The sequence below is a fragment of the Anthonomus grandis genome, chromosome 1, assembly GCF_022605725.1.
Source record: "Anthonomus grandis grandis chromosome 1, icAntGran1.3, whole genome shotgun sequence".
Taxonomy (NCBI): Eukaryota; Metazoa; Arthropoda; class Insecta; order Coleoptera; family Curculionidae; genus Anthonomus; species Anthonomus grandis.
The window spans coordinates 33,143,500-33,170,078 of NC_065546.1; the positions used below are offsets into that span (position 1 = coordinate 33,143,500).

Below are 26,579 nucleotides of genomic sequence, written 5' to 3' on the forward strand. Positions count from 1 at the left end.
TTTTACAGTAGTGACAGGAACTTCTAAATCTAAATTAAATCCCTCAACTGTCACAAGTTTTTGTTGGACTGAAAATGAATATGGTAAAGGGTCCAATGAGATTGCTTCTTGCATTTTTCATCTGCTGAATGTATCTGATTTTGCAAACATTCACACTATTCGATTAATGTGTGATGGATGTGGAGGGCAGAATAAAAATACAACCCTAATTTCAATGCTCAGTTACTGGCTATCAAAGCAAAATCCAGTTACCAAGATTGAAGTAATCTTTCCAATTAGAGGTCATTAATTTAATGCCACCAGATCGAGTATTTGGACATATTGAAAAAGAAATTCGGAAAAAAGAAATTATATTAGAGCCAGAAGAATATCTAAACATTTTTTCACGCTATAGAATAATTTTAAAGGTTTTTTTTATGATAAACACAAGCACAATAGGAAAGTCCTATGTCACTCTTGGAGTGGTGCTTGCGCGAAGATATTTGTGGGCATTTATCTTGAATCGCTGCAGGTTGTATGCGTCGGGAAATATGTGAGGTGGAAGCCCGTTCCACAAAGAAGATGTTCTCCAGATGAATGAGTCCCGATACAGCGACGTCCTTGGGGTAGGCAGGTGGACTCGATGTTGACTCGATGTTGTTTGAGCCGCAACTGCTAGACGCGTCCTTCTTGCCGGAGCAGCCCTGGGTGGAATCAGGCCTGCCAGCTCAGAGGAGCACTTCCCGAGATAATAACGGTAGAATAAACAGAGATCAGCCACCTTTCTCCTGTGCTACAGACTATCCAGACTCTTTGTCAGTTCTGGTTTGTCGATAAGACGAATAGCTCTCTTCTGTAAAGAATTTAGCAGCTTTAAACTATGCTTGGGTGCAGAGCTCCAGACATGCGAGCAATACTCGAGGGAAGGGCGTATTTGAGCCTTATAAAGCGTCAGTAGCTGTTCTGGTGTATATAGTTTTTTCGTTTTGAAAAGCACTCCGAGTTTTTTGGAAACTGCCCTGGCGATCTCGGTAACGTGGTCATGCCAGGACACACTGTTGGTGACTTCGACCCTAGAAGATGTAAAAATGATTTCATTGGCAATGTTTTCCCTGCCATAACCAGCTCCGGGCCACCAAGGTTAGTCTTCATTGTAAATACTGCAGCCTGCGTTTTTTTAGCGTTAAAGTTGACCAGATTGTTACCGCCCCACTCCAAGATTGCTCTAATATCGTTGTTGGTTGAAGCTACTTGTTGCTGCCTAAGATTCTGAGAACTTGCGGCTGTCGTTGGTTTGGCGGTTTTAAATGTGGAAATAAGTGTGCTATCGTCCGCAAAGCTGTAGATTGGATTGACAGTGGTTCCTAGCAAATCGTTGATATATATCAAGAAAAGGATGGGGGATAGAATGCATCCTTAAGGGACTCCAGCGTTAATGTTAAATTTGTCAGAGAGGTGTCCATCGATGGCTACTTGGATTGTTCGTTGTTCAAGAAAACTTTTGATCCAATTCAATAATGAGTTTTGTATGCCGATTAAGGAGAGCTTGGTTAGTAGTCCCTCATGCCACACTCTATCAAATGCCTTGGAAATGTCAAGAGCGACTGAGCGGGACTCGCCGTGCTTCTCCATGGCCTCCGTCCACAAGTGTATGACGTAAGCCGGTGGATCTAAGCTTTCGGAAGCCGTATTGATGATCGCTGATTAGTCCAGATGATTCCAGATATCTTAACAGTTGTTGGTTGACTGCTTTCTCCATAATCTTCGATATTACTGGAATCGGGCAATCGGGCGGTAATTGGAGAGCATCGTCTTCTTACCCTTTTTGGGTACAGCTTGCACTCGAGCAGTTTTCCGGCTTGTTGGAAATGAGACCTGCTTATACGATGCCGTAAACAGTCTACATAAGGGAGGAGTCAATTCGTCTGCACAACGTTTTAGTACTAGGGCTGGAATTCCATCGGGTCCAGAAGTTTTGTTGGTGTCTACGCTTTTAAGAATTTTATTTATAATTCGTTGGGGAAACGAAATTTCTCCCATCGATGAATTCACCCTTGGCAAATATGGCGGTGTTTTGCCTTGCGAGTGCAGAGTAGAATTGGACGCGAAGAGTTTACTCAGTAAGTTGACTTTTTCCCTTGCTGTTACCGCGATAGAACCATCATCTGCTGTTAGGGGTGGCAAGGCCGACTTAGTAAATCCTTGACTAACGGCTTTCGATACCGACCAAAAAGATCTTGTTCCATTTGGGCAGTTTAGCAATTTGTTTTTGATCCTGTTGTTGTGACTCTCTTTGCATTCATCAATAATTCGCTTGCAGCTATTTCTGGAGGTTAAAAAGTTCCTCCGATTTTCGGTGGAAGGATGTTGACGCCATTTGCGATATGCTGCGTTTTTAGTGTTTACTGCCTTTTTGCAATTCAGGTTGAACCATTGCTTGTTGTTTAATCCGCATTTAGTAGAAAAAGGGATATAAGCTTCCATTCCTGCCAAGATCGTCTCTGTAATTTGGTTTGCACATTCTGAGATGTTATTGGTTCTAAAGCAGGTTGGTACAGATGTTGAAATAAGAGATTGGAAAAATGATGTAAGCAAATTCATAAAACCACCAGGACAATGGCATTTTGCTTTTAGTAAAATGAAAAGGATAATGATCTCGAGAACAACAAAGGGAGAAGTTGTAGTCCAAGGAGAAAATGCATATAGAAGCGATGTTGGGATAGGAAAACCTATTACGAAGAACACCTATTACGAGACAAAATAAAAGTTTGATATTAATGGATCCCACCATAATTTCTAAGAAAAATACCGCAAATGAAAATAAAAAAAAGATGTTAATAATTTATTGATATCACATTTTGGCGAAAATTGGAAAAATAAATCAAAGCTAAATTTTTATAAACTTGTACTTGATGGTGAAACTGAAGAAGTGAATAGCGAAGACAGATTATACGAAGCAGTCGAAGACGAGTTCACTCTAACAGTTTAAAATTTAAGTATCTCAAATTTCACCTGTTCAAAAAAGAAGTTGTTATATTTTTTGAAAATTAATTTCATCGTATATGTAGAACTTCATTTTTCAGATAGGTTTTACACTTTTTGAAATAAAAGTTATATTTTATAAACTCAGAATTTTATTTCATACCGTACAATCTCCATAAGATTTATTATCAAAAGATACAATCTCCAGTACCAACTTTCAAAATGTACTTTATCCAAATATTTTTTGATAATATTTCTATAAATAAGTTTATTTGTTTAAATTAAAAAGTATACATAACTTTTCCACTATCAACTCTATACATCACAATATTCCAATAATTAAAAAATATCTTTAAGACAAAATGAGAGGTTTTTCTTTATTCCTGAAAAATTAATAAACATGGAGACTGAACACTTTGAAATTAGACCCCTTATATGTTCAATATAGCTTATACATTCTTGTGTAATTATTTCAAATGTAATTTTTTTTTCAAATAAATACCAACTCCGCCTCCTCGACTATCTCTATCCTGGCGCACAAAGCTATATTCAGGCATAATGACCGATAATGAATCAATATCTGGCTGCAGCCAAGTCTCAGATACTCCCACGATATCATAATTGAACTCAGTTACATGATCTTTACAGTTGTTAAAAGAGTTAAGTATGGACCTTACGTTAATATTGGCTAACGACAGGTTCATGTTCTTTCTATATTCTTAAATAACTTATATAAACACAAAAAAAAAGAATTATTAAATGTACAATCGTACACGTCTACCACCCTAAAGACATTCTACAAATTATTAAAAATAACTATTGTAAAATGCAATTAAAAAAAAAGAAGCAAATTTATAAAAGCAGCACTAGCTTAAATATTCTACTGTCTAATCCTTAATTGAACAACAAATAGTTCTTCATAATAAATAGGAACCTAATATTTAGGCGATAAAATTTATTAACTATATGCTAAAGAATGTCTGTGATTCTGTGATAAAATACATGCTGATATCAGCTATTTAACTGTTTGCATCTTGTAACTGAGCGGACATTTAAAAAACATATATTCAAATAATTAATATTGCAAAATTCGCTTCACTAATGCTCGCTATTTCAGACAGATGCAATTTGGTTGCCTATAGTTAAATTATTGGCGGTTAGCGTAATATTTGTATTATAACATATAATCATACAATAAAACCCTTACAATGTGCTAAAATTAGCTTTTTAATCAATAGCTTATAATCCGTTTCCGAATTTATGTCCCATTTTCCAGGATCCAGTAACAGCTTGTTGCTCCAATCCCAAACCAAACATATCGGACCCTCCATTTAACTCCAATTTCCCCTTATACGCCTGCATCAACATTTAATTATTAGCAAATTTTTAATCGACTCATGACTTCGATCGATTCTTAAAATAAAATTTGCAATAGACATCTTATAACCCTCATAATGCCATACATAAAATAATGTAAACACTAAACGGTTTGGAAAAATTATTGGGAAGCTTTTTAAAGATTTTCATGAGCTATATAATGAAAATTTCGGCCGACGCACAGTGGACCGAACAACAGATTTAGTAAGTCAGAAAAGTTTTTCGTCTTTACCATTGAAGGGCATTCGGATTTAATTCAATGATCGAGAACTTTTAATTGCCCTCTGGTACGTTATTCATGGCGGCCATCTTGGGTCGCCTTATCAAATCACGTAGCATATAACTGTCACGTGACCATGTGTCCTATAAACAACAAATAGCACCGGATTTGTCTATTACAAGGGTGACTCAAAACGTACTTTTTGTGTTTCAATTTAATAAAAATAGATTTTTGTTCCAAATGGCTATAAATATTTCAATATCTACTAATATTTATCTTAATAATCCTACAACCCTTATTTCTTTACATAAAATATTGGAAATGCTAGCTAAAGCAAATAATGCGGCCCATATAATAAGCGGAATGCAGCTTTAATTCAAGAATTAAGAAATAGTACGTCATTTGCGGCGGCCATCTTAGATCGACTTGCTAAACAAGGTAAAATATAATTGTCACCATACAATGAGTGGCTATTGATTTGTTTACTACGAGGGTGACTAAAAAGGTTCTAAGATGAAATCGAAAAGTCTCTTGAGATGCGACTTTTATATAAGGGATTTTTGGAATATTAGCTTCTTTTGACGAGTTCCACATAGTGTCAAAATTAAATTACTCAACTTTAAAAACGCTCTGTGTCATGGCAGAATTTTTTTAAGAATTGAGGAGCGGTTACCGAGGCCCCTAGTACGTTATTTCATGGCGGCCATCTTTGGTCGCCTTGTCAAATCACGTAGCACATAAATATCACGTGACATGCGCCATCTGGCCATGCGTTTCTTTATTACACTCAAAACGTACCATAAACCGGGGTTACTTTGTCACCTTTGGAACACACTTTTACTTGTAACTCCGGTATCCTTCGGAATTTGGGTGGCCAAAAATTATGAGTATACCGACGAAATCATCCTCTACAACTACAACTATGCTAATTTTTTTTATAAAAAGCGATTTAGCTAAAAAAATATATATTGATGGTGACAAAGTAACCCCGTGGTTGGGGCTACTTTGTCACAAAGTTTTATTAACTTTTAAAACACCTTAAACGACGTTATACTGACAAAGAAACCCCAGATATGGGGCTAAAATATATTGGCGTATGTCATATAGGTAGGTACCTAATTTTTTTTTAACATCCAAATGGTGAAAAACACGAAAAATAAACAACTTGCTTATACAAAAGTTGAAAAATATTTATTTCTAGTAAACAAACCAGAAAACAAAACAAGAAAATAGAAAACAAACTTATACATACATTTTGGTATCGGTAGGTAGTAGGCAATTAATGCCTAAATAAACAGGAACTTTGACACACAACCTTAATGCTGTAGTAAACATACAAAAATATTCAACTTAACATAAACTCAACAAAACAAAAAGTGAAAACTTCACTGAGGTTAATCAATACGGCACTAAACGTTAAAGCGCTAGACTTTAGTTAGGCACATATTCGTCTTCTTCGTTTGTATGATAGGGATCTTCATCCGAACTATCTTCACATCTATCACAAATGAAATAGGGATCCCTACTATAATTATTACAGATGCCACAAATCCATTTTTGGCATTTGCAGCATTTTATCCATTCAACTCGATATTTGTAGTTTTCCCACAAACACTTACAGATGCCACATTTATTTGAAACATCTATTTTTCGTGTCGATTTTCATAATGGGAGAGTTTTTTCTTTAATCTTAACACCCAACTTTGATTTATTTGTTGCGCTCTTCGAATTTCCTTTAGAGGTGGATGGTTCTGCATCATCATCGACAATATTCATGGCGCTCTCGCCTACTTCTGAGGATGTGATGGACGAAACATTTTGCCCTGGTTCTATTTTTTTCCTCGTTTTCTTTTCTTCTCGGGATTTTGAACTCCCCTATGTTCTTTTAACAACTCAACTAAACTTTCGTCTAATGTTCTCCCAATTTCTTTTTCCTGAACAGCAGTATCGGGAAGTTTTCGTAGAACCTCTTGCGCATTACATGGATATAAGCCGGTGGTGCGAAATCCTGATATTAAATTTTGCGACACTATGTCACTAATGGCCACCCAAAGTCTGTTCAGTAAAATGGGAAATTGTTCTTTTGGAATTGACCCAGGATATCGACTTTCTCTTCGCCAGCTTTCGAGAATATTACGCCATCTCTTCTTCATATGTCCGAATACCGCCACATCTAATGGTTGCATTAGATGTGTGGCCATTGGGAGGAAACGGGCTCATATATATATCATGTTCTTGTGCTGCCTGTACGACACTTAAAGCAAAATGGCTGGCCAAGTTGTCTCCTACGAGGATCACTCTTTTTCCAGGTTCTCTTGTTCTTAGGACATGTGAAAGTGAAATTTCCTTAAACCATATCTCGAATAAGTTGGCGTGAAACCAGCTACTTGGACTATTTTTGTAAACTGTTCCTGGTGGGCCGCCTTTACACCAGTTTTCATAAATATTATTGGCTTTATATACCACCATGGGCGGCAACAAGACTCCACTGGCGCTACCGCAGAGCATTATGTTAATGGCTGTCCTGGAATGATTTTGAACACGTTCAACCCTTTTCGAGTTTCGTGGAACAATGACTTTTCTAGCACCGGGGTCATCAGTGACGTTTGTTTCGTCATAGTTATAATATATATGATCCCCACTAGAGTCTAATAATGCAGGAGTAATATTCGCAAAAAGCTTCAAAACATCCTCTTGGTCCACTGAGGATCGGGATCTTTTGATATTCGAGGCTATTCGAACAGATAAATTGTTTCGTTTGATGAAAGCACTAACCATATCATCCCCAGGGGTGTTGTCTTTTAATACAGGTATAACAATACCCTTTTTGTCAAGGTATTTTTTAATAACAGCCTTTATATCTGCCTTTGTTAGTGAAAATCCCCATTCTGCCACGACTTCCAAGGATCTTGATATTAACCCTTCTTCTTCCTTACTGAGGACTGTCGGATGTCCAACAGACTTTGGGTGCCTTCCAAGGCATTTATAGACTAGAGTCATGCCTTAGAACATTGAAAGGCCTTTCAATGTTCTAAGAGTCATGCGTGGGATCCTATAGGTTTGGGCCGCTAGTTTTTTGCTCATACCACTTCGAACGGCCTCCGCTGCTTTTTCTAAATTTTCTTCGCTATAGTTGGTATATGGCCGGCTGCCAGGGGTTTTTTCGTAGGTCCTCATGGTTTAATTAGTTACTTGGATCTGTAACAAAAGAACTATCATTATATTTTAAATTGCAGCCGCACATTTTTCCCTTCATAAAAAAACAATGGCGCGCTACTGGACGTGACAAAGTTACCCCGGGGTGACAAAGTAACCCCGGTTTACGATACGATTTGTATTTCAATTTAATGAAAATATATTTTTTTTTGTTCCAAAATGTTATAAATATTTAACTATTCGCACTGTTTTTAAAATCAATTTATGACTCTTATTTAATTACATAAAATAATGTAATAAGAGCATATAATGCGGTGCATGTTATAATAATTTTAATGAAATAAAAGCGCAATTAAGTTTTATTTTAAGAATGGAGAACTTTTCGATGTCCTCTGGTACGTCTTTTCCGACGGACATCTTGCATCACGATGTCCAATCGCGTAGCATGCATTACGGTCACGTCACATGTGATAACCACAGATGTAAATAGCTATTTACATCTGTGGTGATAACTAAACGAGTCGTCATAGATTTTTTATTACATGGTTGCCTCAAAACGTACTTTTTGTGTTTCAAAAATTTTTTTGCTGCAAGTCCTATAAGTATTTAATTATTACTTTTCATCTTATAACCCTTAATTAAATTATATAAAATAATGGAAATACTAGTTAAAGCATATAATCCGGCCCATATAAAAATAATTACAACGTCGTATTTATCACGTGACATGTGCCAACTAAACGTTAAGTGACAAATATATCACACGTGAACGATTAGATCGGCTATCAATCTGTTTACTACGAGGGTGACTCAAAGCGTATGTAATTTTTGTGTTTTAATTTATGAAAATAGTTTTTTTTATTAAAAGTTGCTTTAAATATATAATTATTGGTATATTTTAAATCATCTTATAAGCCTTATTTAATGACATAAAATAATGTAACTGCTACTCATCTACACATATCCTCCGATAGATATTCAGTATTGGTCCGAACTAACTCGAAATGTTCATGGATTAGTAATGAACATTCTATGAATAATAATTATGAGCCATCCAGTGGACGTTAAAATAACTTAGTCCAATAAAATTCCAGTGGATAGATTTTCTTGAGAAGCCTTTTATTTTTATGGATACTTATGATGTCCATCTTTGGTCTTCAAAATGCGACTTAAATTTACAGGCTGTACGATGGATTTACCAATTTCTTAATCCCATGGTTAAAAAAAAAGAGAAGCCATGGAACAAATAAAAATAAAAAGCCATTGGACTGATATTTTAAAAAATCCCTTAGATGCTGTAGTATAATAAGCCCAGGTTCGTCCATAAAGAATGGATGAGATAAGTTTTTTTTTAATAAATAAGAAAAGATCGAACGAAAAAAAATAAATAAGTAAGAAACCAATACCCTCCCTACGTTGTGTTTTGTAACAGAATCACTCTCTCTTTTACTTACCTCGGATGCGCTTGACAGGACAAAATTAGGGAAACTTGAATCATTAGGATGGTATTAAAGAAAATGCAATCTTGATAATACACCTACTTAGTTTATTTATGTAAAAAAAATAATGCCGTACTCAGATAGACGGACAAATTCGCGAAACATATATTTATTTATCTGTGGTATGATTTACGACTGAATATTCACCCAGTCAGGGTCGAAATGTTAGTTAGATTCAACAAGGCTCTAGCTTACTTTAGAAAAACACAAACAATTTAAAAAAAAAACTAATTTCAAAAATATATTCAAAATTCAGTAAATAAATTATCTCAGTCGATCACTTTAAATATTAATTTTCTCTTCAGCACGAAACAATTTTAGATAAATACATGCATAAGTTATTTCCTTCTATTCACGCAAAATATTAAATTTATAAACATTAATAAAAATATATTTACACATTGCCAATAAAAAAAAACAAACTAATAAGTTTTAAATTTACTAACCTGTAGAAAATCTTCAGAAAACCACTTCAACACAAATTAAATACGATTCAATAAATTTTTTAAAGTAGTACCCTCGGTGGCTGGGTTTTACTTTCTGCCGTTCCCTCGCCACGCAACCGAAAAATCTCCGAAAGGCAACGCCCAAAAAATCCCAAATAAATTGCCCAAAAAACAACCATCGGCGCATGAATATGGCTGTCGTTATGCAATAAAAAAAATTAAAAAGATTTTCGACAAAAGACGACGCGACATGCTGAATCCCAAATCCAAACGAATATACCATACTACGCATATGATTTAAAAATAGGTGGTTTTTTTCAGATCGCCCCTTTGAAAGATTTTCTAGCGACAAAATAAAGGCGAAAGACAATCTTTCAACAATCTAATTAAATTAAATTTAAACATTGCTAAATATGCTAGCATTATGGCTCAACTAATATCTAATTATTAAGGCTTATAAATATTACAGGTTGTACAGCTAACTTACATAACAAAATATACATATAAAAACAATGATACAAAATCTAAAATTATTACTGGGTAGAGCGATAATAAAATTTTAAGTTACTTATATTATAATTACCCTTTCTAGTATTTGTTTCTGGATTAAACAAAGTGTAAACATTTGGGTAAGGCGTACCAACAACTTTATAAGGACCCGAGTAAAACGGACAAAATTTATAAATAATCTTATTTGTCGCATCCGATTTTTTTTAACAATTTTTTTAGATAAATTTTTCGAAAATCGAAGGACGCGTTATTGAGCGTATTTATTGGCGAGGATTTTCCAATCGGCGATCATCACATCGATATCGAGTCGAGTTGCTTGTGAAGTGATGCTGTCTGCTTCTTCTGAGTTCCATTTAGGTCTTCAATTAGTATATAATAGTATAATAGTCTAAAAAAGTCCTAATTTCAAGAGTAAAAAATTTCGGCAAGTGTTCCTGCCATCATCGGACTAGAAAGTTACTTCATTCACATTCACAAAATATAAACAATAAGGTTATTGGAGAAAAGACCCTACTAACTTTCCATGTAAAAAAAAATATTAATTAGTTTGTATATGCATATTTTTTTATATATACGAAATTTTAATGCAATAGAAAATTGTAGAATGGAAATAATGAAATCTTTTTATTCTTTTTATCAGACTTTCCAGGTAAGTACAATAAGTTTATTCGAATATGTTGTTATTTTTATCTATTTTCGATATAATCACACATCATCTCATTCGACTAATCAGTGATTTCTTATGATTATTAGTAAAAATGCCATTAATAGCAGTATCTCCGATAAATGTTTACTCTTATACTGGACAAGTATTCATGGGCACTACATATGCCTGAAGCAAAGCACATATTAAAAGTTTTTGATAAAAAGATACATATAATCTGATAGTTCTTTAGACCTCAGAACTTAGTAAAATATAGTCTAAAGCTTTATGTCTTTTATACAAGAGTTGCAAAATTAATTAATTCAAATAAATTGTAAAGCTGGTTGAAACAAAATCATTTTGAAGAGGTTTTGTGGGAGTTGCAAATTGGTAAGTAGAAATGATTATAAGTTATTAATGAATTTAAGTTATCGATTTAGAGACCCTGAAAACTTCAAACTTGTATATATATATATATATATATATATATATATATATATATATATATTTACAAAACAATTTTTTATGTACAGATCGTTTTATTAAATATCTCGTAGTTTAAGCTTTTGTAGTAAAATTAAAAACATAATTTTAGTTAATGAAATTTTTATCCATGTTACAAATCCTATTTTGTAATTGTTTTGTGTTATTATTCCTTTAATTATAATATGTATGGGTAAATATTTATTACAGTTACGAAAATCATGCTTCTCATCCCTTTTTTGTATTATCAGTAAAAATTAAAAATATTAAAATAAAATATTTTTCCTCCTCAATAATGTATTTTATAGCAAAACAAGTCTTTAAGTTATTATTGTTGCAAATAAGATGTCTATGTATACCTCACATACCCATGCATTTTTTGTTTCATACTTATTTGGATATTCAAAATAAATTTTTTGAGCACCCTTTATTATACAGATGAGACAAAGTTTGCCTCATCCATCGGATGACTTTATCTTAGACTTGCTTTATATATCCTTTTGCATTCGTCCAGTGGATAATTTTATTCAGTGGTCCTATGACCGACTACTTTTGTGACATTTGTGCTGTCTGGGTAGTTAGGCCGTATAATGTGGATCAAAGACTGAATTCAATGTTACTCAAGAATTATAACTTTTTGGTGCCCTCTAGTACGTCACTTGCGGCGGTCATCTTGGATTGCCTTGTCAAATCGTGTAGGTAAGTCACATAGTATGCGCTAACTAAATATTGAGTAACAATAGATTTTCTTATGACGAGGTTGATTGAAAACATACTTTTTGTGTTTAAATTTAATGAAAAATAGTTTATTTTAGGGATTATAAATATTTAAATATCGGTATTTTAATTATAATATGCGGCGCATATAATAATAATGTCAATTATAAAACGGGAAAGTGAGAACTTCTTAGTGTTCCCCGGTACGTCACTTGCGGCGGCCATTTTGGATCGCCTGGTCAAATCACGTAGCACAAAATTATCACGTGATATGTGTCATTTAAATAATGCTTTACGAGAGTTAGTTAAAAAATTCTCCGCATACGTTTTAAGACTAAAAATATAAATTTTGGTTAAGACAAAAGTAATTTTTGTTCATGCAAATGTTGATTTTGGCTCCATAAGTGTAAAGCCAGCTGATTCGCAAATTGGGCCGCGTATATACGTCCCCTCATTTGCAGCATTTCGAGACAGTCTGCGCAGGATGCGGAGCTTTTCCTCCTCGATATCCAGCATCCTGGCGATCCAGATATTCCTTCACCTCCAAGACCCACTACTCAACGTCGTCGTGTCGGTGCGGTGCGGTGCAACGTACTATAACATTAATTTAAAACCCATATAGTGTCTTTTGGTGCTTATATATTTAATATATACACGTTTTTATTTATATATTTTGATATATATCCGATCGAATTTTCGCATACACACAAAAACATAAACACAGGCGCCAACCAATATTATATTTATTGAAATTTTTAATATTATTAAAGTTTTATGTAAGTCAGCTATTATCAGCTTTTACGACACTTTAGAGCATCTATAGATAGTTTTATGGTGGACCAATTATAGATATAGACCAAATATATAGGTTTTTAGAAGCTTTTTAGTCAAAAAAGTATCTCAAGGGTAAGTATATTAAGTTTTCTTGTTTGCATGCGTGCATGACGGTCCTTTTTCATCTCATTGATCGCATATTTCCGATAATGACCTTTTTAATCATCAACTGGAGCGGCGGTTTTAATTAATATCTATGCAACCATCGCCTACCCACGCGTTTTAATTGAAAATCCCATCATAGAAATGACAATTTTACATTAGTTTATTTCAGTGGACAGAATAAAAATGCTTAACAACACTAAACTTTAATATACTACTTCTCTTCAAAGCCCAACGCCTTTCTAACATCTTCAAAAATGTCCCTGTTCAGTTCATGGTACACGTGTTTCTCTCTCAAAATAATGTCAGTATCCTGATACAATTCCTCCATCAATTCAAACGTGATATTGTCGTTTTCGATCTCTCTCAATAACCATCTCTTCTTATTTAAATCTCTTATGATTGCATAACATCGTTGCAAATTGAACTCTGTCAGCCGATTGGAGTTCACCAGGCCCCAAGCCTTGTCAAACTTTTTTTGGCAGTTTTTTTTAATTTTTGAAAAATTTTTTAGGACCGCCATCGCAGTCAGGTCCAACAGGCTGGTCACTACTGGAGCTTTCAACGGTAATGGTTCTTTTACTTTTTTCTGTTTTCCCTTTCTATTGTTCTCTTTAATGATTTTATTATTATCCATAGCACTTTCTTCTTCTGGGGCTTTACGCTTATAAGGCCTTTTGGGCTTATCATCCTCCAAAACAAAATCTTCGTCTGATTCTTCTACAAGCTTACCTTGGACTTTTCGCTTGTAATGTCTTTTAACTGTCGGCTTATCATCCTCATGTTTCTTGGTTTCTTGTAAGCAATCTTCACTTAAAGTTTCCTGTTTTATTTCAGGTTTTATCCCGCAATCTTTCAAATGCGGTTTGATGCTCTCAGTTAAGCTGTTCTGCGACTTTTGAAACTCTTCTAAAGTTTTCATTTTCTCGATAACAGGGGACGTTTCTTCGGAGAGATCCAAAGGCATATCGACCAACGTGAGCAAATAAACGAGTACTTGATTTGGAATTTCTTTACCCAAAAGACTGCAGATCTGTTTCAGGGTGGCTTCGTAGTCTACCTGCTTGCGCTCCCCATTGTTGTATTCGTAAATCAACTTATAAGTGGCGTCTATAAGGTGTTGACGATCATGAAGGACTTTCTGGAGAAAGATCATTACCAAGGCTTTGGTATCTTCCATTGAGGCTTGGGTCCAACTTCTGTCAAAGTGACGTTTTTGACTTTTCAATGTCAATTAAGATACGGCCTTCATTGATGGTGTGGAAATTTAATGATTTTCTTTAAAGATACAGGGGGCACGGAATTTGAGAGTCACTGGAAAATTTGCAAATAGATACATTTATATTGTTTATCTATATACGTGTGTCTGTCACGTACCACCACAATATGCTATTTTTTTTTATCAAGAGGGCAAGCGCTGCAACGTCCCTGGTTGAGAATCCTCTGTGGATCCATATTGACAGTTATCATTGTCATGGAATTTTTTGGTGGGTGTAGGGAAGAATGACGTCAAAGGTTTCCAAGCAAACGTTTTGATTCATATTAAAGTTTCTAAAGTTTTTCCCGACCTTTATACCATTTGTCTGTGCCCGTGTCCTCGGTGCCGTACAACCACAATATGGTTTATTTTTTATCAAGTAGGAATGCACTGCCAACGTGTTCAGAATCCCGATTGGGTCTACATTGACAGCTATCATTGTCATGGAACGATTTCGTGGGTTTGGAGAAGTATGATATCAAATATTTCCATTTTTTCGGACATTTATACTGTTTGTCTCTGCCGGTATCCTTGGTAATTAACGTAGAACTACAATATGCTATTTTTTTATCAAGTGGTCAAGCGCTGCAACGTTACTTGTTCAGAATCCCGATTGGGTCTACATTGACAGCTGTCATTGACATGAACCGATTTTGTGGATCTGGGGAGTTATGACGTCACCGGTTTCCAATCAAAGTTTTCGATTAAAATTACATTTTGACATTTATACCATTTGTTCTCGTGTCCTCGATGACGTATGTACAAGCCACAATATATATATTTTTTATCAAATAGGCATGCACTGCAACGTCATTTATTTAGAATCCCACTTGGGTCTATATTGACAGATTTCATTGTCATGGAATGATTTCGTTGATGTGCGGAAATATGACATCACATCAAAGTTTTCGATTAAAATAAAAATTTTTAAAGTTTTTTTGGATTTTTATACCGTTTGTCTCTGCCGGTATCCTTGGTAATTAACGTAGAACTACAATGTGCTATTTTTTTATCAAGCGGTCAAGCGCTGCAACGTTACTTGTTCAGAATCCCGCTTGGGTCTACATTGACATGGACCGATTTCGTGGATCTGGGGAATTATGACGTCACCGGTTTCCAATCAAAGTTTTCAATTAAAATTACATTTTGACATTTATACCATTTGTTCCCGTATCCTCGATGACGTATGTACAAGCCACAATATATATTTTTTTATCAAATAGGCATGCACTACAACGTCATTTATTTAGAATCCCACTTGGGTCTACATTGACAGTTTTCATTGTCATGGAATGATTTCAAAGTTGTGAGTTTCAAAGTTTTCGATTAAAATTAAATTTTTTAAAGTTTTTCTGATTCAATGAGGTAACAAAAATATGGTTATACTGTGTTTCAGAACTATGGGGTCAAACTTCTAGGGGTTATTCAGTGCAACAGTAGAGTATAGAAACCCATGTCCGGAAAAGTGTCACTATGGCACTACGGCCCGAAAACGCGTTAAAATTTAAAAAGACGATTAATTGCCTAAATAGGATTTAAAGCATTTCATTTTTGCATGATATTACAATAATTATTTAAAATAATTTCCTCCAACCTGAAGATACCGATTTAGACGTCACACATGATTTCGGCAGACATACTCGTTTTGAATAAAAATTGGATACTCGTTTTGAATGGTTTCAAATGCTGCTATAATTCGTCCTATTAAGTCTTGTTCTGTTTGATTTCTACTAGAGTTTCGTAGACCAAAGACTTTCTCTAGATTTTTTCATTTGTCATCACAGGAAAAAATCTAGAGACGTTAAGTCAGGTGAGTTAGAAGACCAAAAAACTGCTCCACCTCTGGCAATCCAACGGTGCCCAAGCCGCTGAGCCAAATCTTCACGTACTATACAAGTATAGCAAAGTGAGCCGGCGCTCCATTATGCTGAAACCACATTTGCTGCCGAACGTTTATTGGAATAATTTCAAAAAGTTCTTGAAGAACTTCCTCCAAGAAGCCCCGGTTAAATTAAATAATCATCAACAATGCCTACCCATAAGCTGACAGACCAACGTTTGTGATGTTTTTTACGAAAAATTGCATGGAGATTTTCTTCGTCCCAAAGATTCAGAAGGATATTCCTACTATTAAAAATACAGTTTCTCATGAAAGAGGCTTCATCGAACCATAAAATATAGCGTAAAAAATTTGGTTGTTTTTGGTTGTGTAGCACCTGCCAGATAAGAGGTTACTCGTATTTATAACCTTAGCAATGTGACGTATGCTACTTGATGTTTCGTCGGCAACTCGCTGAAGGACTTCTTCTTTAAATTCGATCGTTCTTACGGTCTACGGTTTCTACTGTTGCACTAAATAACCCCTAGAAGTTTGATCCCTTAGTTCTGAAACACCCTGTATACATTAATTACTCTACTATTATAAAACTTAAAAGTTCTAGAAAAGAAAGAAAACCCGTTACAAACGAGTCCATCATGTTCCCGAAGTCAATTAAGGGCCAAAAAGCGCAGAGTAATGCACATTTTCCGCACAGTTTTTCCCGGCACCATGTAAGAAAAAAAGTGCCCGCGGGTGATCTTTTCCATTGTTTCAGGATAAGTTTCAGTTTACTTTACGTAACTTCTACGCTTTACCATGTTAATCTGGGATTAAATTAGAAAGTTTAGTCGAAAAAGTTATACAGGGGGGTTGTCGAAATCGTTACAAATTTATTGTGTAGCAACAAAATGGATCAATTGCATTGCTGCACCGGGCCGGTATATAACTGGGTCACTCGAGGGCTAAAATATTTATAACTGCCGCAATAATTGTTTGCCAGCGGGTGAAATGAAAAGTGCTTTTAAAGTAGAGGGAAAAACCATCAGTTAGGTAAACATACCCCCGGTTTTTAATTATTGTGCGTTGCTGCAACACCGACCGCAGCTGACCTTTTATGAATTTATAAAGGCCGTTTATGAGATGTAATTTAAAGGCTTTATTTCCAACCCGTAAATAATTAATTTTATTTGTACATTTTGTTATGAAACTTGTTTATTAAGGCCATTAAAATGGCACAACATTCTATGCATGTGCATGCACTTCTTTTATAAACCATCAACGTCTTCAGTCAGATCCAGATTAAATTGTCATTTCAAATTGAATGAAAATAAAGTTTGAAATGGCAGTTACATCTGACAGATGACATGTCGTATTCGCTTTGACAAATGACATTTTGGGGTTCGATAGAGCTAGGCTTATGCGTCACTAGGCTAAAATCACTGTCAAATCCTTTAGTTCACGTGCTTCGCTGATGTTGTTAAATTTCAGTGTCTAATAGAGTTGAGATTATACGTCACTGATGTTAAATGAGATAATTGTCATTTGTCAGTAACGTCATTGATGTGAAATGATATAACAGTCATTTGTCAGTAATGTACACAGTCTCTCAGATTTGACTGGGCTTTTAACAGTTAACACATTTAACAATGTTATATCAGTAAATGGCATATGTCAGATTTAAATTCTTTGACAATTCAGAATTCGATATATCGAATCATGCATCACTGATGCGGTGAAATGGCAGAAATGAAAAGTTAATTTTGATAGATTAGATAACATGTTTACCTTTACCAATGAAATGTTGGTGTCCAATAGAGTTGAGCTTATGCGTCACTAAAATGGCCCTTAAATTTGATAAATGATGTATCGTGTTTACTTTAACATATAGTATTTCGGTCTGCAATAAAGTTCAGCTTATGCGTTACTGAACTTAATAAATATACCTAGACTGCTTATGCAAATGGCTACCACAACCAAAAATAACTGCAGTTTTATAGTGGTTGTATCCTGTTGATGTTGCCAACTAAAGATATATTAAATAAAGATAAAAGAAGTACTGGTGATTATTTAAAATTCAGGAGTTTTTTTTCTTCTTTTATTTTTTAGATACGTCGATTAGTATTGTCACTTGGGCATTTTTTGCAATCAAAAATTTCTCTACAGGGTACCTAAAAAAAAATTGTGGCTTCATTATTAATTTTTTTTTAATGGAATACTCTGTATATGACATTTTACAATTCTACGATATATTTTGAATACATTTTGTATAGCATACCATATGCCTAAAATCCGGACGTTATCAAATTTGATGTAATAGATTAATGATTCATACGACATTGAAAAATAAAAATGTATACAATATTTATTGCAACTGATGTTCAATTTATTGTCGATTTACTTTAATGCATTTGTGAAGTCGGTTCATTACGGATCGAGTAGTCTAATTTTTTGTCGAATTCTTTGCTTTAAATCATCAACAATTTAATCATCAATCAATTATTTGGTCTATTAGATACACAACACATAACTTTATACTTCAAATAGCCCCATAAGAAAAAATCTAATGGGGTTATATCCTGTGTCCTTGGTGGCTATTCAATCGGTTCAAGCAATGGTTTGGCAGACCATTGACTTATTTATGCATATCGTTTGCTATAGAAAAATTATTTAGTTTCATAGAATTGTAAAATGTTATAATATACAGTATGCTGTATTAAAAAAAATTAATTTTGATGCTAGTTTCTACTTGAGGCAACCTGTATAGAAATTTTTTCTTTTTAAAAACGCGCAAGTGACAATACTAATCGATGTGTCCAAAAAATAAAAGAAGAAAAAGACACCTGAATTTTAAATGAATTTGTTCCTTTCGTCGTAAATGTACTGAATATTGTTATAATTATATAGATATAATATTAATAATAAATAATATTGTAATTACATAATACAGGATATTATCCATGTTCTGATAAACGAAGGGTCGCAAAACTAGATGCCAGTAAATAGAATTTTTTTTAAAATCAATACTATTTTTAACCTAAATTACTGAGTTTCTAGTCACATCATTTTACTACATGCTATTTTTTAGTTACATCATTTTATGTCTTTCATTCACCATCTGATCATTTTCATTGACATTGTTTTTAAACCATATTCTAAATTAAGAGATTGTGTCAGAGATTAGAATTGTTAAAATGGATATAATAAAAACCAAATCATAGGATTTCCATAACCTTTGTCTTTAGTTTGTAAACACAACCAACAATTTAAATCAATCATTTAATTTTCATGGCATCTCATGGTATTCGTAAGATTAAAGTTCATGAGAATATTAAAACACACATTTTTAAGTGCAGGCCTCTATCTCAAGTTAATTGAAATGTAAATTTTAACAAAATTCTTAAACAAGTACAAGAAAAATCTCAGGACTAACGCAACCATCTGAAATACTTAACTAAATATAACTTTCTACTTTGTTTGTATGCATAACGTCCCAAAAAGGTTAATTTTATTGTTTTTCTACCATTGGGACCACTGAAATTTGTCAGAGTGACTAACATTCAAAAACACAATCACACAAAATGGCTACGATTTAGTATAGGTCATTTATTTTTCGATAGATTGGCAGTCTAGTTATATTTATTAAGTTTTTGATTGTTGGGGTGAAATGTTAGCTAAATATGCTAGAGAATGTGTGTTACTGACAAATTATATTTCGGTACTCAATAGAGCTGGGCTTATGAGTCACTGGGATGACATACCAGTTCAATTTTAACTCCATTGATGCTAACAAATGACATTTTGGTGCAGTTGCAATACTTCAGGACAGTTCGATTTCTGAGACTCACGCTACATTCCCAACTTTCCTAGTATAATTATGCAGACACCAGAATTAAGAAGGCCACCTGCTCGTTAAAAGCTTGCAAAAGAGCTGTTGGCAACCCCTGGGGTGTGTCACTTAAGTCTAAAAATCTAGGCCCAACTGGATAGAGTCCAGCGCATGTCTCAGCATAACGGGATCGCTTGCGAACGGCGCCAACTAAAGCGCTTGACACCCGGTTGATCCTTCCGCCATTGAACCTGATAGTGCAATTCGAGGCAATGATAACTGTGCATAGGTTACATCTCCTTGGTGAACTACGGGCCCGTGAGACTTGTCATCCAAAAATCTGGTCACAGGACGTACAGGAAGGAGTCCCTTTCCTTCTAATAGGCAGTGACTGTATGGTACCTGAGACGGTAGATTACGAAGTTTTTTTTACCCATATCTCAGACAGGAGTGGCAGCATAACAATGGGCCTACATTCCTAAATAAGGAGACTACCTGTTATACAGATGAACAATAGAACTGGTGCAGGGACCTGTAGTGGAACCCCAAAAACCAGCAGAGCATAATCGCTGAGAGAGAATGCGATGAGTGCGAAGCTCGTCCTGGAGTGCATAGGGTCCTGGAGGAATTGGTAAAGGTAGGCTGCAGGGTTCAGCCTGGTGCCTGAGCAGTCAGGACATGCTAGAAATGAGAAAGTGGATTCCCTTGCTAAATTAGGATCTTCGAAATGGCCGGTGGGACCTGAACTCACAATCGGTATAGCTAAATGCTGCAAAAGTGGACCGCCCGAAGATGAACTGAAGCACCTGAAATGAGACAGACTAAGGCATACATAGACCTTTTGCCTGCCGCACCAGAAATCTATCGGACACTGGTATTTAACACGCCATATCTACACCATCGACATTGCGGATAACCCGGAATGCCGGTGGTATTGGTAAGACGAAACTGCAGACCACTTTATCGGAAAGTGCCCGGCACTCACGCGCGCTAGGTTCAAATTCTTGAAAAACATCTATAGTGTAATAAGCGACTTCCAACCAGAGGCCTTCCTTATTAGTTTTTCCAAGGCTATTGGTCTCTGGTAACCCTTGCTGGGGACGACGGGTTCATTAGGAGACCTAGGTGCATAACAGCGCCCGGCTGCTCACTGTATTTTTTAAAAATCAAGTCTACATTACTGCTGTCAAATCTGATAGATGACATGCTAATACTGCTAACTGTGAAATGACATTTTGGTATCCAATGAGATGCTTCGCTCAGATATAAATCCTATAGGCGCGTAATAGAGAATGCCGCGCCTGTAATAATTTTTCGCTATATCCCATAGATGCTTATGCATAATTTATGATTACATGTGCAGTAAATCCAGACCGCGCTCCTGCTGTAAATAAAATTCTATATACAATGCTTTTTGCCATATGGGATAAAATGGAATATTGCATACCGCACTGCATGCATACGTTCTAATACTTTAAAATACAAGTTCGATATATACCACACACATGGCGTGGGTTTAATTTCCTCCAGTTCGCGAGAACAATGGTCGCCCTTCCGCTCTCCATTCTAATTGTGTTTCCAAGAATAATATTAAGATCCTGAAGCGACATGGAAGGCAGAAATAAGCGCATTTCCCCAAGTAAAAACTGAAGGAACATTATATTATTGTTCTTGTCTAGAAATTAAACTTGTAAAACGGCTTGTTGCTTCGGATATTTCGCCATTATTCTTTGAGGGTAATAAATATCCTCTCCCGCGTTGTCGTGAGAGTGAAAAAGGGAAAATGTCTTTTATTTTCGTGTCTCGATGCTTTTACATTTTGTAAATGTAGATTTTATTGGTTTTTTTTAATATCAGTAGTCAGCCATCTTTGTTTTAGTAATAGTTGTTTAACGATCTGTGGTTTTGACATATAATGACGTCGCACATTCTTGTCAAAGCTGTCAAACCCCCGTTACTTAATAGGTCTGAATTAAAATGGATCAAGGAGACTAGAGATAAATGATTTCCGAGAAAATGTGGTGACGCATACTCAAACATTTCGCAAAATTATACTGAGGATAAGTGGATTAGCAATGCAGCTCAGCAGCTAGTAGGTTCGCATAGTTGGTCAGAAGTGTACCTCGTTCTGCACGTATTCTATCTTGTTTTTATGTTCACTCGTCTCAATCTCACGTTTTAAAGAGAATTTATGAACATTTAAATGACAATTATCTCAATATTTATTAATATATAAAACGAAAAAACATTTTATGTTACTATTTCGCTAATAATATTATCAACTGTCAAAAGTTGGGTCGGGCCAATCAGCGTGGGTATTCTGACCAACAGAGTTGACGTAGCTACTTTCTATCTAATCTAGATATTGGTCATCTTTGAGTACGCACGTATAGCATACAGATCAGTCTCCTTATCTTGAGTCTCTTTGAAATGGACAATTTTGACTATTTTAGGTGATGGTTTGATATAAGCATATACTTATAAACTTTTTTTTTATATAAGTATATGGACATTAGGGACTGTGGTCGTTGGGTCGAGCGAATAAGTCCACAGTTAAGTTAATTATTTTATTAACACTAACAACAAGAAATGCAATACAGACTCTGAGAATTAGGTCGAAATCGCGAGGAAAAGCCAACAAAGTCCTCACGCCTTTTAGCGCCGAAAATCCTTACCACAAACCAAAAATATAGAGAAATGCGGGTTGATTTGTTAACGGGAAGAACTTTTGGCCTTCTACTGAAGGGGCAATAACTGGAACTAATTTTGACATTTGTAAGCCATAACTCTATTGGCAACCCGTTTAACCAATCAGTTTTGAAAGAAATCGTGGCCAAATCCGGAAAATTTAAATTCAAATAAGCACGCGAAATTCGAATTCTAATACGGGCCCAACTTGAGAAAACTAATAAATGTCACAACCTACGGGTCCAACACATTCCTTTTTATATTTTTTAAGTTACAAAAAATATAAAAAACAAATTTCCCTTGTACAAATGTATTATAACATAACATTTTAAAAGTAATTTAATTTGATATAGTTTCGTAAATTGGGCAAATATATATAGAATATAACCTGGAAAATTAACTTTTGGAACCAATGGAAAAAGATCAAGAATTAAAAAACCTAAGTTTGAAAATAGTGAACTTGTCTAAACTCTGAATAGAACAAAGAGAAAGAAAAATCCAAAATTCTATTTAAATGTGCAATTATGACATTTTACACTATGATAATAACTGTAATTACTGCTAATAATATCTATGGAAATATATTTTTTTTCTTTATGAGTTGAACATTGGAAAAATATTAAGTGAAATCTAGTTTAATAATATAAAATAAAACAAAAAAATATAATTGTTACACTAATGCAGAGAAACAAAATATAAACTCTAAAATCAAAATCAAATATAGTTCAATATGAATCAACAATCACTATAAATATAACCATAGTATAAATATGGTATAAAAACCATAGTATAAATCTACCAGACCTAAATTCGGTATCAAAGAAATATATACTCTAAATATCAAAACTAATTAATATAAAATTTCTATAGAGAACATGGCGTATTAATAAGTTGTTGCTACAGTCTACATTGGTTTAGGTCAAAAAATTGAAGATTTAAAGGCTGACAAGTTGTACATGAAATAATAAAAGATGGAACAGTAAAAGAAACTATATATAGGAGCATTTTATGTTTTTTTAATACCTTCAATCATGAATACAAGAGCATAATTTGCTTAGTTGGAGTTTATACCCAGAGAACGTAAGTCTTCAAACCGTGAAATTCTTTGATTGGATTTTTTTATGAGAAATAGAGCTTAGAGATATATATCAGAAATATATCAAACATCAAAGCAAAACAATCATCTAGTTCACTCACAGTTCCAAAATTGTTTAATTATTTCCAATTGAAAGATATATTAGAGAATATAGCTTGAATATTTCTTGGAGATGGTAATTGTAAAAAGTTTCTTAAATACTTGTAACCCATGGATGGCCTTTGAGAATTGAGAGGGCAAAGGCGTGACAAGGTGGACAATTTGCATTCAGCAATTAAGAGTGAATGAATTGTTGGTAAAAAGTATATACTCCATTAAGATTCTCTTCTATAAACTAAAACCTTCCATCATTATAAAAAGACTTTACGGAAGCAACATGTGCTTTAATGTTTTTAGAAGTAATCTCAATTATTGCTGATGGTGGATTTATGAACATTATACGTTGCTTGTCATTTTTTGTATGACAACAATTTCCTGCTCATGAGTTAAGCTATCTTTTGAAAGACCAGCCTTAACAAGAATGCCTTTTCTATTCTATTTCTTTCTATTTGTTGTAATGTTGGAACAAGGTCTTCATGAGGTATTGATGGTGAAAAGTTTGATTGGACATTACCTGATGAGATAGTTGAAGTAGACGTACCACTAGTGTGTACAGTCTATGAACTTGCAACTTGAGGCAGAAAAATGGTCGGAATAAAATTTAAAGTTATTGCAATCCTTTAATGGATTAAACCGGGTCTACTTCCATCCATACTTTTTTAAACATGGGATTTATAGAAAATGTGAAAGAAACCTTTATTTTTATAAGTTTCAGAAAAATAGCAAAAATTTTAATAAATATATATAAATTATATTTATTGCAGTCAGAGGCAAAAAAGTAATAAATAAATAGACTGGTTAATAATTAATAAGACTGGTTAATTTTGAAGTAAATAATAATTTTTAAGTACTTAATGAATATTCTTAATAGCTCCTTCATTTAGAATTTTTTCATTTTCTTATTTTCCATCATTTAACCTTTAACTACTCGCGCACTTTTTTTTCACGCTACTACTCGCGCGGTGTACTTTGTACACCATTGCATTTTATGTTTTAAATTTGTTTTTGTTTTATTTTATTTACTCTATGAATTATAAATATACGTGTAATAGATAATTGCCTAATTTAAGTGCATATTTTTGGCAAAAAATCAATGATTATGAACAGAAATAATATTACACAAAAAGTAAATTCAAAAAATATATTCTAACAACACGAACACAAAAATTTATCTATTCACTGTCAGATCCGCCTTCCTTACATTTATGGCATGTAGTTACGTTATCACTGTGTTCTTTACACACTAATTGAAGACAAGTATTGCATGTAATTGTAGTAACTCTATTCTTTTTTCTGCCGCAGATGAAGCATCTTCCTCTGATTTTTCTGGGTGGCTCTTCCTCTGCGTCGTTTACTTGAGGTTTTCTATACCTAGATAGAAAATGTCTGATATCTATAGGTAAAGTAGATATTGCAGCTCTTTCAGACAAATGAGGTCTCATCAATGACAGAGAAAGCGATTTTAGGAAAAGTCTTCTGTATTTGTGAGAAAAATAAGGATGAGTGGCGTTATATAAAATTTGGCTATTGATTCCTGCTATATTTAGTAACTGAAAGAAAAAAGCCAATGGCCATCTCCTTGTTCTTCTTCCAACAGAAAACGTATTGCATATTTTGTCCACTGTGTCCACACCCCCCTTTGTGATATTATAATCCAATATAATTTCAGCTTTGTTGGTATCTGGGTCAATGGAAGAGTCGTCGTGCATAGTAGAAATGAAAACAACGCATTTATTTTTTGGACACTTGAAACTATGGTTACATCTTTTTAAAATCCGAAAATGGATGACCCAACCAATCTATTTTTATTTGGCAAAAACTCTATTGGCAGCTCCCGTTTATTTTTTTTTAGAGTCCTGATAAATGTTATTTTATCTTGTAACAGCTCCAGTGCCAAAGGGTAACTTGAATACCAATTGTCGCAAGTTAAATTCCGGTTACTTCCTTTCTGTTCTTCCAACAATCGGTGAACTATGGCAGTTGGCGAGTTTTCCACAGTAGAGCTCTAATTTACTGACATAAAATGTTTTAGCATCACAAAACACAAACACCTTGAACCCATATTTGGCAGGTTTGTTGGGTATGTACTGGACAAAGCTGCACTTCCCTCTAAATGCAATCAACATTTCATCTATGGTCATAAATTCACCAAGAGAGTAGTTTTTTCCTGAATTATAAACAAATTTGTCCAAAATAAATCGCACCGAGGCCAGCTTATCGGTTTTTTTTCCTTCGTTCCTTGTTCCTTTGTCATCAAATCTAATATTTGCAAGCAAAAAAAGAAATCTTTGATAATTCATGCAAGCTCGAAATATTTCTGATCCGGTTCCGTCTTTCGTCCATAATTCCAAAAAATTGGTGTGATTTTGCTTCTTACATCCAGATAAAAACAATAACCCGATAAAAGCAAGCATTTCCGTTTTTGTAACGTCCTTTGCGTCTCTTTCTCGATTAAAATTTGCCCGAACTTTTGAAATTTCCAAATTAATATACTGAATGATATGTTCAATCATTTCATCATCAACAATTTTTGAGAAAGCACTCATCTTATCAGTTATGTCACGGGCGCATTGCTTTGGCCCTGTTAGTATTTTTATTATATTTTTGCTTTTGGGTTTAGTAGATTTACTCATAGGGTAACTTTTATACCAAATAGTTGTTTTATCCTTGGCAACATACTGACCTTCTCTATTGGCCACTAACACGGAGAGAGGAATGTCTTCGGAGCCTGAACTTTGGTCATCTTGTTCTTCTTGCTCGCTTATTTCTTGTTCGGAGTTTGAATTGTGTTTATTTTCCTCTATATCTTAATTTTCATCAGATATGTCACCTTCCCCGCCAATTT

General features: G+C 34.5%; 2 protein-coding genes across 3 annotated transcripts in view; one reads left to right on the forward strand and one right to left on the reverse strand.

Moving 5' to 3' along the window:
• The first annotated feature begins 12,476 nt into the window (after nucleotides 1-12,476).
• The window catches only part of LOC126740017 (uncharacterized), a 95,121-nt gene continuing 81,018 nt past the window's right edge, over nucleotides 12,477-26,579 (forward strand). The window contains exon 1 of one of the 2 annotated variants that reach the window (XM_050445918.1): nucleotides 12,477-12,918. The gene's annotated coding sequence lies outside the window, so the exon portion shown is untranslated. The remainder of the gene's footprint in view (nucleotides 12,919-26,579) is intronic. The other variant, XM_050445925.1, reaches the window with a different exon arrangement.
• Nucleotides 13,094-14,187, reverse strand: LOC126740113 (uncharacterized). Its single transcript, XM_050446022.1, has one exon. The coding sequence runs from the start codon at nucleotides 14,126-14,128 to the stop codon at nucleotides 13,163-13,165; it is 966 nt and encodes a 321-aa protein (XP_050301979.1). The 5' UTR covers nucleotides 14,129-14,187; the 3' UTR covers nucleotides 13,094-13,162.

Bases quoted from the DNA above. Each gene is read 5' to 3' on its own strand.
- LOC126740113 (XM_050446022.1), bottom strand. From the start codon at position 14,128: ATGGAAGATACCAAAGCCTTGGTAATGATCTTTCTCCAGAAAGTCCTT.